Source organism: Lissotriton helveticus, chromosome 5_1 (assembly GCF_964261635.1).
Source record: "Lissotriton helveticus chromosome 5_1, aLisHel1.1, whole genome shotgun sequence".
Taxonomy (NCBI): Eukaryota; Metazoa; Chordata; class Amphibia; order Caudata; family Salamandridae; genus Lissotriton; species Lissotriton helveticus.
In genome coordinates this window covers 593379948-593397152 of record NC_136065.1, presented here as the reverse complement: position 1 = coordinate 593397152, position 17205 = coordinate 593379948, and the positions used below count along the sequence as shown (strand labels likewise).

Genomic DNA, 17205 nt, shown 5'->3' with positions numbered 1-17205 from the left:
AAATCTATCAGCGTCGTCAGTAGCTAAAGTTTCTTGAAGATTCTCAAATATCAGGCATAATGCCAGGACGGGATGCGGTGTTCTGGTCACGTAGGTGTAGACCTACATGACCAGAACACCGCATCCCGTCCTTGCATTATGCCTGATGTTGGCTGTTTCTTTCCACCTGCACTTATGAATAGAGTACAAATAAATCTACAATCACCTTAAAAAACAAGTGGGGAATTGGAATTCTTTCCAGAATATTTCAGAAAAAAAAATCTTGCCCAGACAAACCTGCAACAATCCTGCTTATCTTAGGGGGCTAGGGATCACTCCCCCTGTCAAGGGCAAGAACCAAGAAGAAGAACATTTACGCTCAATTTCTGGCTAGTAAGGGATTGGGACCTTTTTTACCCTCACTTCTAAAAACAAGCATACCAGGTGTGTTGTAATTTGAGATTACCTTTTCCACATTTCAGGTGGGAACCAGCCAAAATAAAGCAATTTTTGACTTTAAAAATCGGGAGTCTCCCATCTGAATCGGATCTATTGAAATGTGTGAATCATCTGAATTTATTTTTAACATGGGCTTTCCTATCTTTGTTTACTTGATCAGTCAAGGATAATTAATGCAGATTGAATATATTTTTTAAAGTTTTCTTCTTAAAATTACAGTTAAAGTGTGTACAAATGAAGGTAAAAAATACTGGCTTTTTTTGGTGAAAACGTTACTTTTTGTTGATTGTTTAATTAGATGACATGAAATGTGAATAACGTTACTGGAGAGTACTATGCTCAATGACTCATGAAACTATGTACTCCTCATATAAAACAGTTGTTACAGTCATGTACCTACAGCGTAAAAGTATTATGGTCATATTTATGATGTTGCTTACTACCGATTCAGCATTATTTGTTTACATCTTCTGTCGTATGAGTCCTTCTTTTATGTAAAGAAATCCTGCCAACTCACATGAATTTATACATTGCGATGTTCACAGGGCCATGGTCATTGTGATATCCCATCCGCCTCATCCCTTCCCCCTACAAGTTGGACATGGGCTTATATTTGTTATAATGCGGTCCATTTAGCTTAACTACGTGTATTTCAACACGATGGTCTAAAGACCATCTCATTGCTCAAATGGGAGTACTTTCTAATATAGGTTTCCCTCGTCGTCATTGCTTGAAAGAAAGTGTCACTCATAGGACCCGATTCGGATGTTGTTCGAAAGGCCTACGATTAGACTTTTCTGGATCCGAATCGTAGCCCTTTTTTCCAACTGAATAGTACACAAGTCCGAACGACCAAGGACAATGCGAAGATCGCGTACGCACTGACAGAATTGTTTCTGGACTCGATCCAGTTCGTACGACTCGTTCGTAGCCCAATCATGCCGCGCAATGGAGTACTATTCTGACCGAGTGAGTACGATGCACGATTCGGACAGCTGCATCGACTCGGTTTCAGCGAGACGAAACTGCTGTCGGAAGCGTACTTCGGGTGGCTGTAGCAGGCCCCCTTCACCCTGAGCCCTCCAAATCTGTCGCGGGGGGTGCCCATGGGTCCCCCCAATCCATGCGCGCACAGTGTAGACGGCACCATAGGGTGCCAGCCACAGGGTGTACGTTTTTCCCCACCCACCCCTTTTTGCTATGAGAGCCTGTATAAGCGTCGGTACACATGCTCCCAGAGTTCAATGGGAGTCTGTGCGAACCGAGTCCATAAGCATACGAATGCTTCGTACTTGCTCGCTCAGACTCCCAATGCACGTCTCGCTCGGAAAGCCCTACGGATCCAAGTCGTACGGAGGGCTTTCTTAGCGGAATCGGGCCCATAGTCGTTGAAATGTCACTCAAAATTACACTGAAGTCATGAAAATGTCACACATTGCTATCTGAAACCTTGGCAGCTATGCTTTTAGGATGGCCAATGCTTCAACACAGCCAGCCTCTCTCAGAGATTACTCAAATGTCCAAAAGCACAGAAGTTAACTGGACCAACGTAGAACCGTTCTCATCCTTGCTGCACAAACCAATGCGTTTGTTAAAGTGACCCCCCCTCTCTGAATGCCAAACCCTGTCTGTGTTATGGCCTCAGCAATCTGGGGATGGATGGTTGCATGTACTGTGTTTGAAGAGCTGTGGAAGTATGGGCGGGTTAAAAAGCCAGATACAAGAAAGGTGCCCAGTTCCGCAACACCTTCCATTACTGTATTTAGGTATGCAGAAGCGTCTGCCCGTGTAAAGCACAATTGCAAATGTAGACATTTTTGTAAAAAGATAGTCCAACTAGTAACATTCAAGCAGAAGAAGAGAAACACCAGTTCATACGTCTTTTGACATTTTCAGCTGATATTTTACATACAAAAACTTCAAAAGGCAGTCAGAAGGAAAGCAAATACAAATAAGTACTACATACTGCACTATGAGCATCACCAAGGAAAGTGCACACACCTTGAGTGTACAACATCATTTATGAAAAGATTTCAACAATTGTATTTCAAGAGTAGTGGTCCCTTTAGTAAACCCGTCCTATAACTGTACTTGAGGAAAGGAAGGGGCAACAATAATGCTGGTCTGGGTTAGAGACTTAACATCCTATCGCAGGGAGAGGAAGCTACAGACGTGCCAGCCTGTGGTATAGGTAGCATCTCCTCATTTTATTTATTTAATCCATCACGTATTTTTCCAGTCATCTTGGATGTTGTTTACAGATTTCAAGCTTCTCATTAGTTAATCCTAGGGGTCTTCATCAGTACCTGAAATAGGTACATACGTTTTACCTGTACTTTGTGGTGCTGCTAAGATGCTGCTTCAAAAAATGTCATTACATATTTTTTGCAGCAACTTATGAAATGCTCGTATGTTTTTTGCCACCCTGCTCTCCCAGAGAATCTTTTTTTTGGGGTGGAGGTGCCCCCACAATCCTGGCAATACAAGCTGTTACGTAGACTGATGGATAAACAATGAACCATGTTTTAGCAATTAATGTGTAACAACCTATCAGACCCGAATACACGATGACAACATTTTAGAGCAGTAAAGTGGAAGGTTTTGATAGAACATACCGGTGGAATGAATTTTCCCCATTGACTTCTATTAGGATAGAGACCATTTCAGGTAGTAGACAGCCACAACAAAGCCAATTTTTACTTTAAAAAATCGGGTTGTTGGCATGTATATAAGAACCCATGTGACAAATTCAAGGATAAGTTTGTCTGAGAAATCCTAGCAGAATGCTGTTTCCACCTCGGTGTTTCCGGTAGAATTTAGACAGGAGCTATTTAATTTGTGATTCGCTTCTATGAGTTGCCAAAAAGCCCATGGATGGTTCACCCTTCCTGGCTTTCATTTTCATGCTGAAAACTTTAAAAGTTAGACCAGTCAAAATGGTCGAATACAATTGCTTGTTTTACTATAACCATTAGTCTTATTTCGAGAAACACACTTTACAAATTCTTAACTATTTACATGAACAGCATAAATGTCAAGTTAAGTGAACTGGAGTTTACTGAGTGAATGGATAATTACCTGCATAGTGAGAGGGTGTACAAGCCCTCTAGGAGATGAACTGCCCAAGCTACCCAAAACCTGGAAACATCCAAGAAAGAAGAGTTAGAGGATTCACATTTGGCAGACAAAAAGAACCCAAATCAAAACTATCGCACGACCGGACCTGGTCTTGGCCGGACCCAAGACCACCTCGCCTTCAGGAAGCAGCTCAAGACCTGGCTGTTCGAGCAGTAGCGGACCCCCCCCCCCAGCGCCTTGAGACCCCCCGGGTGAGTAGTGCGCTATATAAATGCTTTGATTGATTGATTGATTGATTACAGCTGGGCCAATAAATTATAGTACATACAGTAACATATATAAAGGAGGTGCTTACGAAACCTGGTATATTCCTCACGTGGCACCGGTACTTACTTGACAGCAAAACTCTAGGATAGCTATTATCTCTTGAAAAAGGGAGCCTGTGCAGAGGACTGTGCATGAGTTTCAAGCGCCTTCCTAAATAACAAGCGCAGTCTCTGACAGTGCAGTAGAATTTGAGAAATCTAAAATTAGAAATATTTCTACTTATGTGCTAGAACCACTAGATGTCGATGGTGCTAAATTAATATTTATGGGAATTTCTCAATGTAAACTGAGTTACAGACGATTATTGTATTGTAATTGCATTTATATAGCGCTTACTACCTCTTACGAGGTGTCAAAGCGCTTTTTCGGTGAGTAGCATGCTACTCCGGAACCCATAAAGGATTAATGTTGAATTAGTATAGTGAAATATGAAAGTCATTTGAGTGGTGGGTGTGTTATTCAGTTATTTGGAGAGAGAAGGGTAGTTCGGGGATAGAAGAGGGAAACAAGGTTTGCATTTATATAGTGTTTGCTACCCCTGATGAGGTGTTGAGCACTATTTCGGTGAACAGCACCCTACTCTAGAACCCATAAAGGATTAGTGGTGATCTAGTATAGTGAAATTTGAAAAGTCGAGATGTTTATCGAATAGTGGTTCTGTTTTGACTAATCGTTCTGCACGGTATCACCTGTTGCGCTTTTAAAGATCGAGCGACAAGGCCTTTCCAACGGTTCCCTGATTTCAGTGGTCTTCGCTGAGCTATGGTGACGAACTAATGTTGGAATGTGCTTCTGCTGTGTCTTTGGAAAATGTGAAAACTTTTAAGGTTTAAGAAATCTTCGAAAACCTGGTTATTCCTAAACTATCGTGTTGGTGAGACTAGTCTATTAACTTCTCATTGGGTCTCATTGCCACTGGTTCTGGTTTTACGGATTAGCACCATAACATCCCAGCACAAATTGCAATTACAAAGAATAGCATTTTTTTTATTTTTTTTTATTATTATTTTTATAATTTCCAAGGTGTGGGTAACAGTTCATTCACAATTTTGTTAACAGAAATATACAGAGGCAATAAATTATCAAATTTCATCACATATTTCGATACAGGACACCTTAAAGATTAGATATAACATGATCCATTAAAAAAAATCTAAAAATCAGAACATACAGTAAGAGAGGTTGAGGTAAAAAATGTACAGTACAATGATAACAAAACAGTATACTAGCAGCATGGTAGTGCAACGGAATTGAACTCTCCTGGGATAAAAGTGCTTGAAAGACACTGAAGTGCACATATTAACTGTCGCAAAACCTTTAAATCTCTTATCGTCTAAACAGAGCCTTAAAGTGGCATGTGCATAGATATAGGCCTCAATACCCCATGGATCCCCTATATACCACTTAATTAACCCCGACCACTCCTGTAATGCCAGGGTTGGTAGCCTCATCCCCGTTCATACATTCTATCCAAAATGACAACGAATTGAACGTCTGAAATTCAGTGTACTTTTGGGATTTAAAATAGTCCCTCATGCTTAATGCAAGAACTCCAGAGGAGACATGTCTTGGGTACTGCTCCTCTCCCACAATACACCATAGCCTGTGTGTATTTCGGAGAGTGTTCGGCCATAATCGTGAGGGTCAGAGTTTTCAAACTGCACGTTGTGCTGCTAGGAAGTGGATTTCTTTTGAGTATGCACGAGCACTGACTGTCTAAATACAACTTCTCCCCTACTCTCTCCAGTCATTGTACTCTCTGGTCCCCATTATCATGACGGTGTTGAAACACTCAAAAACCTCGCCAAGGCATGGTGCCTGACACATGGTGCATGGATGTGCACAAAGTGCCTTTTTCCTGGGGCGCAGCACAAACGGCAGTAGAAAAAGGCATTTTACAACTGCCTGCACTGCGGACCTATCCTAATCGGGCAGGTGGGACTGCCGACTCATTGTTGGATGGTCACCTGCCGAAATGATGGCAGCCGGTGGTCACAAGTCAGAAATTTGCAATGAAATCTTTAGCGCACCCTTTCCGGAAAGCATCCCTCCGGGAGGAAGTAAATCATTTCTTATGACAAAAATTATTTTCCCCATAAAATGCTAATTTCAAACGCCTTAATCTCCGCGTGAACGTTTTGCGTTTAATAACACTTTAACCCAACCTAAAATTCAGTGTGAATGCTGAAGAGTAATAATGCTCCACGGTCTATACTAGCCATTGAAATACCCATATATTTTAAGGATTGCTTTTCATAAGAGCACGTAAAACCTTTGGAATTAGCCAATAGATATTGAAAATTGCAATTTGGACCGGTAGATTACTCAGCTGACTCATTTAGCAAATTAAATTGAAAAACAAATAGGGTTCCTGAGACTGTCAAGACTCATCACTAGACTTGGTAGATCAGTTCACCACACAGCTCGCAATAAAACATTTTGAAGGGATGATTAGAGCCATCACTCAGCTCCACGTATTAATGTTCATTACTTAAGACCTTTACAAGGTGTGCTGCATGGGCAGATATGCAGCCTAAAGCTATTGGGTGAGAAGGTTAGGCTAAAACGGTGAGACACCCATTTCCTGCCTCACGATTTCACACTGCTTAAATGGTGTACCTCAAATTTCAGAGCGGGAAAAGGGAAGGTCAAAAAACAACATTTTTGTATTGATACTATTTGCACAAATTACCATCTGAGATAATTACAACCAGCTGACCATTTCCACAAGTTGAAACACTTTTCTAACTACAGAAGCCACACAATGTGTTGTGATTATTTGTATGATCCGACTTACCCATAATATAGCCACGGGTAGTGGCTTCTCACCAGGTACTTGACGAAGGACCCTAGAGGGCCGAGCTGCTGGTACGGCACGTGTTCAGGCCAAAATACTGTCCACTGAAAAAAAAAAGAGCAAAAAAGTTGTAGCTGGGTGACAGAATGCGGTAAGCAGTTGCATCTCTAGTAGGTAACCTGGGCAGGGCTGTGGTACCAACCTAAATTGTGAGTTAATGCACAAACAGCAGACAAAAAGCTTTTCAGAATGCTGAACCACTCAATCATTCATGCTTTTTCGGTGTAGTATCCATGATCGATACGCATTGATTCTGGTAATCTGAATCCTAAATTGTTTCTCCATTTTTTACAACTACATCCTGTCGAAGTACATCTATTAACTTTGAAATAGTTCAGTGATTTTTAGTGCCTGTACCATAAACCTGTGTAACCTATAACTCACAAACATAAAAATGGGTGATGTGACAGAGGTAGGAGACAATTCAGCCATTCACCTTATAAAGTGCTGAAAATGCAATTTATTGTTAGATCCGATTCTGGGAGCCATTGGCAGGCATTGTTTGCCTCTACTATCCTGGGACCCATCCTAATATGTCTCTGAAAATCTTGGCCAAGAACACCCCCTTCAGCACTTGGTTCTGAGTGGTAGTGATGGCGAGCCAGCACAGGCTTTAGGGAGGCTAGCGTGGGCGCACAAAACTCAAATCTCAACACAACACCTATGAGCACAATCATTTAATTTCTCAGCCAAGAGCTTCTCTTTATGGAAATCACTTTATTCCACTATAAGCAGGGCCACTGGAATTATGCGGCAGGGGAGGGACAAATTATGCCGAGAGGTTTTGTAAATAGCATGAAAAACCAAATTTTGCTGCATAATGATGCTCGTTCTGTGTTAGTATTACCTCATTATTTTGAAGGTTTTACACATGTTGAGATTATCTGGACAAAGGCTTCAACTAACTAGTACCACTTTGGCAGCCAATTATAGAAACGATCAACATTAAGGTGAGCAATCAACCTTTGCAAAGGGCCTTCCACTGTGTGGCAACACGTGCCACAGCAAATGTTTTTGATTGAAAATTGCCCATTATGCAGCAGATAAAGGCTTATGTGGCGAATCCATAATTATGTAGAAAATGGTGCAGCCACCAAATGGCGTAATTTCAGGGGCCCTGACTATAAGGCAAACTACTACTCACAACACAAAATGTATCCAAAACTCAATGGACAGTTCAAGTCCACTAAGCTAGCAGGTTAGCACTCTCACACCTATCCCCCTTCAGGTAGCCTACAGTCTCCTGGCATGTTAGCTACTACAGATAAATGTTGTAATGGATTAAAGTCCAGGTAGCCATAGAGTAGATTGTAGAATAAAGTTTATTAAGATTTAGGTACTGGATTATTAAAATGGTAAGTAAGTAGCAGAGAGCCCCACCAGGAGCAGCCTCCTTGCTGCTCATCCCACACACTCCAAATGGCACTCTCTCAATCACACCAGGCACTCCAGCATTCCATTACATCACATCCATACTGGCTGAGCAGCAGGAACAGGTAACTAAGAGCAAGCATGAATAGTAACAATTCAAGTCACAACATTTAAGCTCTTCCATGCATTATGCGGTTCCCAAAGCTGGAGCAGCCGCATCATCTCTCACCCATTCTCTGGGAAGAAGACGCTGCGGCGAACCTTCTGTTCTCATTCTGTGTTCATGGAGTTGTGCTGGGCCGTGGTCCAGTCACGCAGAAGAGAGACTTTGGCTAGGTGGGCTAAGCCGAGCTGCAAAGTCCTAAGACAGTGGCATAGTAACTGTCAGCCAATCAGTGCTTTGGCACAGCGTGCCTCGAGGCAGCAGCTGTACATTCAGAGCCGCGTAGTCTACTAAGCACACTCTGAGTCAGTACCAGGCTAACAACGGAGTTAGTCAGCAGGGCACCCATGGGTGGGGGCATCATAGGTTTGCTGGATTCTTTGTTGGTGGAAGTGACCACTCAGTCATGGGTTGACTGTGCCTCAGTCACACTGACCATAATCACAGGCACAAAACAAGTTCCGTAAGGCATGTCAATCCCTGCTTCAGTAGAATAGGCCAATCAGGCCGCTCAGCCAAGTGCCACCGCAGCGATGCCAAGAATGATGGTAGGAGCCCCTCTGTCATGATTTAGAGGTCCTGTGGTTCCCACAATTAGTTTAGAGCCTCACTCATGCTAGTAGAGAGTCTCTGGTAGACGGGCAATAGCCACAGGGTCAACTGCTTCTGTCCACATTCTTTGTCAGCTCCTCCTGCAGGGCTGGCTCGCTCTTTCTCTCTTGCTCAGGCAGGACACCTCAGGTTTCCAGGAAAAGACAGGCAGTTCTTCCACCAGATCAAGATCCTGGGTATGTCCCTTCACGCTTGGGAAGCTGGATGTTAGGCAGCTCTGGTTGCTCAGTAGTCCTTCTCAGGCTGCCTTTCAGACTCAGGCTTCATATTGAGTGATGCACTTCTTAGAAGGGTTGTCTCCAGGCTGGAACACCCACAACATAGGCACAAAGAGGTGTGAGCAGTATGCACCTGACTATCAGCCACCATACCAGAGAGTGACCAGGAAGAGAAACAATAGGCTGGCCACTTCTTTTAAATGACCCTTTACACCTGGACAACAGGAACTATTCCCACCTTTTACTGCACCTTCCAACAAATTGCAGATTCAGGAAGACTAATCAGCAGCCCTTTTCATTAAAAAGATCTGATTGAAGTTCAGAAAGGAAGACAGTCTCCTCTTTCACGTATCCCTCCTCCCTGTCACAGGAATGTCAGCATTGCGCTCCCACCATCTGGGAAGGTAAGCTCCCGGACATCTTGTAAACATGAACAGGCCAGGGACTTCCAAAATGGAACCCACAGGGTATGTGTTACTCTAGTCCCCTCATTCACTCATGCAATGTGTAATCCACTACACTAGGGTTCCGGGTTTGCTGTTAGTAGTGGAAATTTACACACGTGGGCTAGCACGCTTCACCTCTCTTTAAACAGGTAAAAAGGCCTGGTTTTGCTAAGATCAGTAAAAATGTGGTATACTGTCACAATCCTGCTATATGTAGAAAAAGGTGACAGGGACAGGAGTCCTTGTCGCTACTGAGGACTTTCTTACTGTGCTCCTCTAGGGCAAGGCAAGTCTAGGGCCAGTCTCATGACAAAAGCAGGTGTAGCCCTTCATGTACACACCAGGTTAGCAAAAATTCTAAAACCAGAGTACCAGATACTCAAAGGTAAGTACTTCGGACAAGGGACACAACTGTATAACATGCAAAGGACATTTCTGCTCCAACATTTATTGATAAAAAAATGAAGCAACTCCAGGCAGAGGTACAGGGATTAGTCTAGTTGTGAACCTATCAGGGCAGCATCTTCCAAGTGTTAACCATCAAAGAACTGAGAAGATAGAACTTTTCTCAGCATTTTGATGTGGTAGGTGAAAGCTGAAACTGCAGCAGAAACATGCGCTGATATAGACAGGGGAATCTCTGCTGCCCTTCCTGTTTTTGCCAAGTCTTGCTCTAAGTGTACTGCGGAGCTCTCCAGACCCCTAACTGCCTTCACGGACCCGCCCGCCTGTCTCCCGCAGCCTGACCGCTCTGATTCCAGCTAGAGCGGGGCAGCTGAGAGGAGACCGGCGAGGGGCCAACTACATCCCCCAGAAGCCCTTGCTGGGGTCCGTGTCACCGGGGAGCACCAGGCGGCGCATTTAAATCGCATCAGTCCCGCCTCGCGGGACGCCGGGCCAAGGGAGGGCTAGTTTTAGCCCGTTCAAGACCGGGTAAGACTGGACTGGGCCATGTTATGTGCAATCTTCACTTAAACTGTGTCATCTAATTGCACCGTGTAATTGGTCTCACCTAACTGTCACCCATACTGATTGATAACGACGACCAGACTTCGTGCGCTGATTCTCCTTCCTGCTAGGAAATGACTTCCATAAGAGGATCAAGAAGTAAAACTGCGCAGAATACTGCCCTAATAACTGGTCCTATAGATCTTTTTATTACCAGAACCAACGAGGCGATCAATCAAAGTATATCTTTGTTAGAGCGGAGGGTCTCGCAAGAGTTGGAAATAGCGAGGAGGTCCTCTTTAGGTCCTCTCGCTTTTGCTCAAACTCCTACACAGTTAAGGCCGACCACCTCTCCTGCAATGCAAAATAAAATCGTTGCAGAGATCTACACTGTTCCTAGCACTGTCGACTTATCCGCCACCCAGCTGTCCCTTGATTCATGCTTATCCGATACTTAGAAAAAACACCAGACTTATCCCAATGCCAAACCCACGTGGTGTCATCTGAGAAAAAGATAAAGGATAAAGGGAAGAGGGAAGGCGCTATAGCCAAACAGAAAGAGAAGATAAAGAAGACAAACGGAACCAAGCTTAATCCTATTCCACCTATATCTTCTGCAAATACTCAGGCTTCCGATGCAACTCATTCTGCACAATGCCCACAAAATGATAACAACATTTCCCTACCTAATATTCGTGATATTTCTGTGAACTCTATTAGCACGCGGTTGGCCAGTGGTACCTGTGATACATGTGCCTCAAATGCCCAACTACTAAATAGCGTGGGGGAGCTTTTTAAACGTTATTTACATCCAGTAGAAAAAAGCCTAATGAAGATCGAAAAACAGCTGGCGAAGTTGAATATTCTACCCTTCAACTAGAAAACCTTGGCCTCTACGCACCCAGGGGGGTTAAATCTAACGCCCCGGGTATACCTTTTAAATCAGTTCAAACTGATACCCGATTTCCAATTGTAGAATCTATAAAACCTACAGACGTACAGATCGTGCATATACCTGCACATGACATCACTGATACCACTGCAGGGGTAGTAAAGGAAAAGCCCAATACAATCCAAGTCACCTCTAAGCCCTATAGGCCCATTGCAGCCTCAACGAAGGTCTCTGCCGTGGCAGCTAAGCCAAATTCTACATTACACCCTACTCCAAAAGTGCAGGTCACACAACCAAGGGGAGAAGAGAATAAGAAGGGAGCTAGGCCTAGGTGGCCGGTACATCTTCCCCCTGAGGCGACGCCTTACACAGTTATCCTCACGGGGGTCCCTGAGCTGATGGATAATACGGATGAACCTTCTTGGTCCCTCCGTAACAAGGTCCTTCAGTGGTTAGGTACAAACAGACCTCTCCAAGCCCCATATTCTAGTAGAATTACCTCAGTCCGAAGAGTAGCATGGATTGGGGATTCTAGAAAAAATATACAGGGCGACTGCGTTATAGTCAGCTGTGGTGATTCTGCCACGGCGGATTACATTTGCTCCTGGCCTGACTTAGAAAAAAAGGGGGGGGATTGATGCGCATCGTCTCTCCTTTTTTATCCACCAATGAACGCATACAACAACGCAGAATCCCAATTCTGGGAGGAGGGAATGTGCTGGTCTTGGAATCAAGTGGGCCACTGGAATGGAAATAGATACAGATCGAGAGATTGGGAACCTAGACCTTGGTTGCCAAGGAGAAATCAGTACAACCTGGATGGATGGAGGGGCATCCCCCTGAGAAATAGGTTTGATTGTCTTGATATGGTTGATTGACCACTAGGGTATTATGTAAGGTCTAATAAGGAGTGTGGTACTGTGTCCAGCTTCCCAACCTTAGGTAATAAACCCGATTTGTGCAAACTGAAGCTGCCCTTCACTACTTCAACCCTGACTACTTTGGAATTTGACCCTCTCTGCCCATCACCTAACGAGCCATCTGAAACTTTCATACCAGAAACAATAAACAAAGGTTCTTTAGACCCGTCAGGGCCCAATGTAGATAAATGTTTGAGCCCACAACACTCTGAAATAGTACCTTCAAAAACACGGAGGAAAGCTAATTTGGCTTTAACCTCATGGAATGTCGCGGGCCTACACAAGAAATTGAACGATCAGATATTTCTATCCTTTGTAAGTAAATATGACATTGTTTGTCTTCAAGGGTGTTGGGATCAGGAGGAGTCGCACATAGAGGGTTTCACTACCATCTTTACACCTTCTACGCAGGGAAATCGAGGCAGGGGCTCTGGGGGGCTATGCATTTATGTCTCCAATCTGGTGAAAGTCACAGTGAAGAAAGTAGTCTGGGAAGGGCCAAATGATAGAGTATGTAAATCCCTGCAAGGCCTCTCGGTTGTAGGTGAGGGGATGAATCTCCTTCTAATAAACCTTTATAATAACATCTGGCAAGAAGAACCGAAAGACATCATTGAGGACCTAACTAATATCTTGAATTTGGGATCAGGAAAGGCGGATTGTATCCTTATCATGGGTGACTTCAATTGCCACTTATGCCCCCATAGTGGCGTGGATATCTGTGGTATAACTGATGTCAAGGGTGAACCGAGCTCTCATTTTGAGCATTCCACTTTTGGCAATATGTTAAACCAACTCATGCACCAATGGGATCTCGGATACGCAAATGAACTATGTGAGCCAGCAGTTGATTTTCAAACAACTTTTCATGGGCATGGGGCGGGGACCATTATTGATTTTATGCTGATATCTAATAATAGACAGGGACATGTTCAGGGATTTAATATTGAAAATTTAGCAATTAGCGATCATTTCCCAATAAGTATCAGTTTGCACATGGCCCTGCATGATGATGGTCACGCTCTGAGTCTTCCTGATAAATTATACTGTCACTCCATTTCTTTCTCCAAAAGAAATGGTTATGCTGTGAAGTGGGCGAAAGTTGATCCCATAAACTTTCTAAAAGAAATAATTATAAAAGACCAGGAGCACTTTATGACGTGCTTGGAACAAGATCCCTCCCCTGAGATGGTCAAGCTGGCCTACAGTAAGATAGCGGACACCATAAAGGGTAAATTGATTAGGAAATGTAAAGACGGGGAAACGATGAAACTGAACCGTTGGTTCAATTCTGCCTGTACCAAAGCCCATACATCTCTATTACAGGCCATTAAGACACTCCCAAAGGATATTAAGCTAGTGAGAGAAGCGAGGTTAGCGTACAAACAGGCTCTCTTAAATAGGAAAAATGAACTCAAAAAGCATGCATGGGAAGCACTAATTAGAGCTAGCACCCTGCGTGATAACATCTCCTTTTGGAGAGAAGTCAATGCCCCGTTTTTCATAGAAAGTAGGATTGACTCCCTCGATATTGCGATAGCCGAGGACGCTTGGGTCAACTATTTCACGGTACTATATAAAAAGAATGATCTATTGGAAATGAATCATCGTGAAATCCCTGTAAACAATCTTATTGACCCACAGCCAGAGGTAACTTACCCCGTAGATACCTTCCCTTTGAATATAGCTTTTTCGTCTGCAGAAGTCGAGCTGGCTATTTGTGAGAGCGCAAACTCAAAAGCTCCAGGCCCAGATGGCATTCCCATCGATGTATTTAAAGACAGCTTGGATCTCTGGGCTCCGCTTCTCACAAATGTTTTAAATGCCTATAGTCAAGTAGGTTTTCCTGTTACGTGGCAAGAAGCCATTGTAATTCCGATTTTTAAAAAAGGCAATAGGCAGGATCCTAAATGCTATAGGCCTATCTCCCTGCTTGATTCCCTGATGAAAGTGGCAGGGAGAGTATTATTGACTAGATTACAATCCTGGGCCAACGACGAGAGGGTTCTATCAAAATTTCAGTACGGTTTCAAGAGAGGTTTGGGCACAGTTGAGCAGGGCCTGAATCTGGCATTAATAACCAGTAAATATACGATGGCAAAAAAAGGCAATTTGTTCATGACATTTGTTGATCTAAGCTCGGCCTTTGACTGCTTGGATCACAAATTGTTATGGTCAACTTTAACTAAGTTAGGTTTAGATCCCCCCATTCTGAATTTTATCAAGGAACTCTATAGAGGTGCAGGAGCAATGGTCCGCTATGGCAAAAACGGCGAATGCACCAGGAAATTTCCCATAGAAAAAGGGGGCAGGCAAGGATGCATCCTGGCACCCTTTCTTTTTAATCTTTACATCAACGAAGTGGCAGACTTTTTAACTAACCTAGAAGTTGACTATCCTAAAATAAATGGCTCGCCGGTGCCAATACTTTTATACGCCGACGATGCTGCAATAATATCCCGAACTCAGATGGGCCTTCAAAAGGCACTAACAGGTTTTTCAACTTTTATGGGGTCCAGAGGTTTGAAGATTAACGTGGGAAAAACTTTTACCATGTGCTGTACCCCTAAGAGAAATTTTAAAATAGACTGCAAAACCTTCGTTAATCAGTCTAAGATAAGCTTGACCAAAACTTTTTCATATCTAGGCATTACTTTTAACAACAGAGGAACCTGGTCAACAGCGATAGCCTCACGAAATTTGGCCTTCACCCGTACTATTGGAGCAGTAAAACAATTTGCCAAACGCCTGGGTGGGAAACCCATAGATACTTTGATTAAAATGTATGCAGCTAATTGCGTATCAACTGCAACCTATGGCGCCGGCATATGGGGGACGGCCGATTGCTCACAAATTCAACTGGCAGAAAATGCCTTTTTCAGATACTTGCTAGCTGTTCCAAGATCTGTTTCTACCACCATTTGCCATAAAGAGTTAAATCGAGTGCACATTACAGATTTAATAAAGGGTACCCCTGTCATGTTATGGCACAAGATCTGGTCCTCGGAGGAGACAGCCTTCAGCAGGGATGTGATTCAGGACTGTATGAATCAATCAGCGGTTAAGAAAATCTCTTGGCTTCAATATATTAAAAGTTTTATGACCTCCATTGGGCATCCTGAACTCTTCGCAACCCCGAGCACATGCTCATTAATATCGAAAAAATCTTTAAAAGACATTTGCCTTGAATTGTTGGAAGATAGACGGTGGCACCTGGATGGTAACAAGTCAACAATCATCTCTCATCGCCGCATTCTACACGGACCTGGCTTACATCCATATCTGGCTCCGGAAAATTCCAGTTATACAAGAATGCTTTTAACTAGGATGAGAACCGACTGCTTTTACAGGTTGATAACATTCCCGACTCCAAATGACTGGTCGCTGTTACTGATAAAGTGTCCATGTGATGATATCTCGATTCAGTCTAACATCCACAGCATCTTTTTTTGTAAATATTATGAGTGGGGGAGAAAGAGAATTTTGTTACCCCTACTAAGGATGTGGGGCCTGCGCCAATGCAGACCTGCTTTAATTAGACTGTATATGTTACATGACGAACTTACTGTGGATACAGCTGCTAAATACCTGAAATACGTGGTTAGAACTAGGGGCACTATGACTTAATACTAGTGTTGACCTTATACATATATGTAGCTAATAGTATATTCAATGAACTGATTTCCTCTGATCTCCTTTTTATAATGTTTTTTATACACGTTTTTTAGCACTTTTAATGTTTAACTGTATTACTTATGTGGTATGAATTTTATATGTGCTTTTATGGTCTTTTTATAATACCGAATAAAGCTATCTTGACTTGACTTGACAGCGGGCTGTCAAACTTCACACCAAGACATTTAACAGTCTTTGCTGGTTCTAGATCTCATCTGGCTCAGCAGGTCAATGTGTGTTGAGCAAAAGGGCACGCACTAGCAAGTGAGAGTTGTTGACAATAGTGCACAGCTTTAGCAGGCAGAAATAGACCCCAGTCCTCACTCGGAAAATGACCCAAGCTATAAAAGTAGTAGACTTAAGCTTGAGAGTGACACCCGTTTAATGCACGTATGACTGGCTTGTGTGCTGCCACCTTACCCATTTTCTTAACTCCCTACTACTCAGACCCTGTGCCCCTCTTCTCTTCCCATCCCTCCCTTTTAGCCCACATACCTTCTTCCGATCACAGCTTTTTCCCTACCTCTGCCTAACTATTACACAGTAGGCCTACTCTTTCAAAGAATGCCCTGAGAATCTCTCTCTACACAGCAGCATGCACTCTAAGTTGCCTCTGCTAAGCAGCTTAACATTACGTACACTGTTCTGCACTCCTTTTTCAATAAATTAGGCCTCTTCAATTCCACTATCTTCCACTAAAGCTCTAAAATGCCCACTGTACTTGATTCCTTACTCCCTTGGTGAAAACACAATACTCCATAAATGTAACTCCAAGAAGTTTGCTCTTCGCCCAAAAAGAGCTGTGCATAATCTATCCCCAATTGAAATTACCAATCTACTTGCTAGCTATAATACCTCCTACTCCCCCAAAATTTCTTCTCCAGACAACACAAATCAACGCACTATATCTATCATCTCCCTGGTCCAAACCAAACACCAACCATTTAGAACCCAGACACCAACCCATAGAAACCTCATTCCCATCATTACTAAAAGCCCACACACCCCTATTGCTAAAACAGCCACCCCAGAGATGCGTAGTATGCTTCACAACTTCAGATCTGCAACAAAACACAAGTTGGAAATCTCAGACACCATCACACAATACAAACTTGATCTAATCATTCTCACTGAGATATGGTTTAATAAACTTCCCACACTTTCTTCAATCTTCTGCTCCCCCTTTACTATTCCATTTTCAGGATTGACAGCCTTGGCAAAAATAAGGGGAGGTGTCGCAATCATATTCAGAAATTCTCT

General features: G+C 43.1%; 1 protein-coding gene across 1 annotated transcript in view; it reads right to left on the bottom strand.

Annotated features, from left to right (window-relative positions):
* TMEM254 (transmembrane protein 254) overlaps positions 1-17205 on the bottom strand; it is a 72209-nt gene that overhangs the window by 40866 nt on the left and 14138 nt on the right. The window contains exons 2-3 of the mRNA XM_078642947.1: positions 6641-6744; positions 3517-3576 (exon numbers count right to left, since the gene is read on the bottom strand). Coding sequence (XP_078499073.1) covers positions 3517-3576; positions 6641-6744 — 164 coding nt within the window. The remainder of the gene's footprint in view (positions 1-3516; positions 3577-6640; positions 6745-17205) is intronic.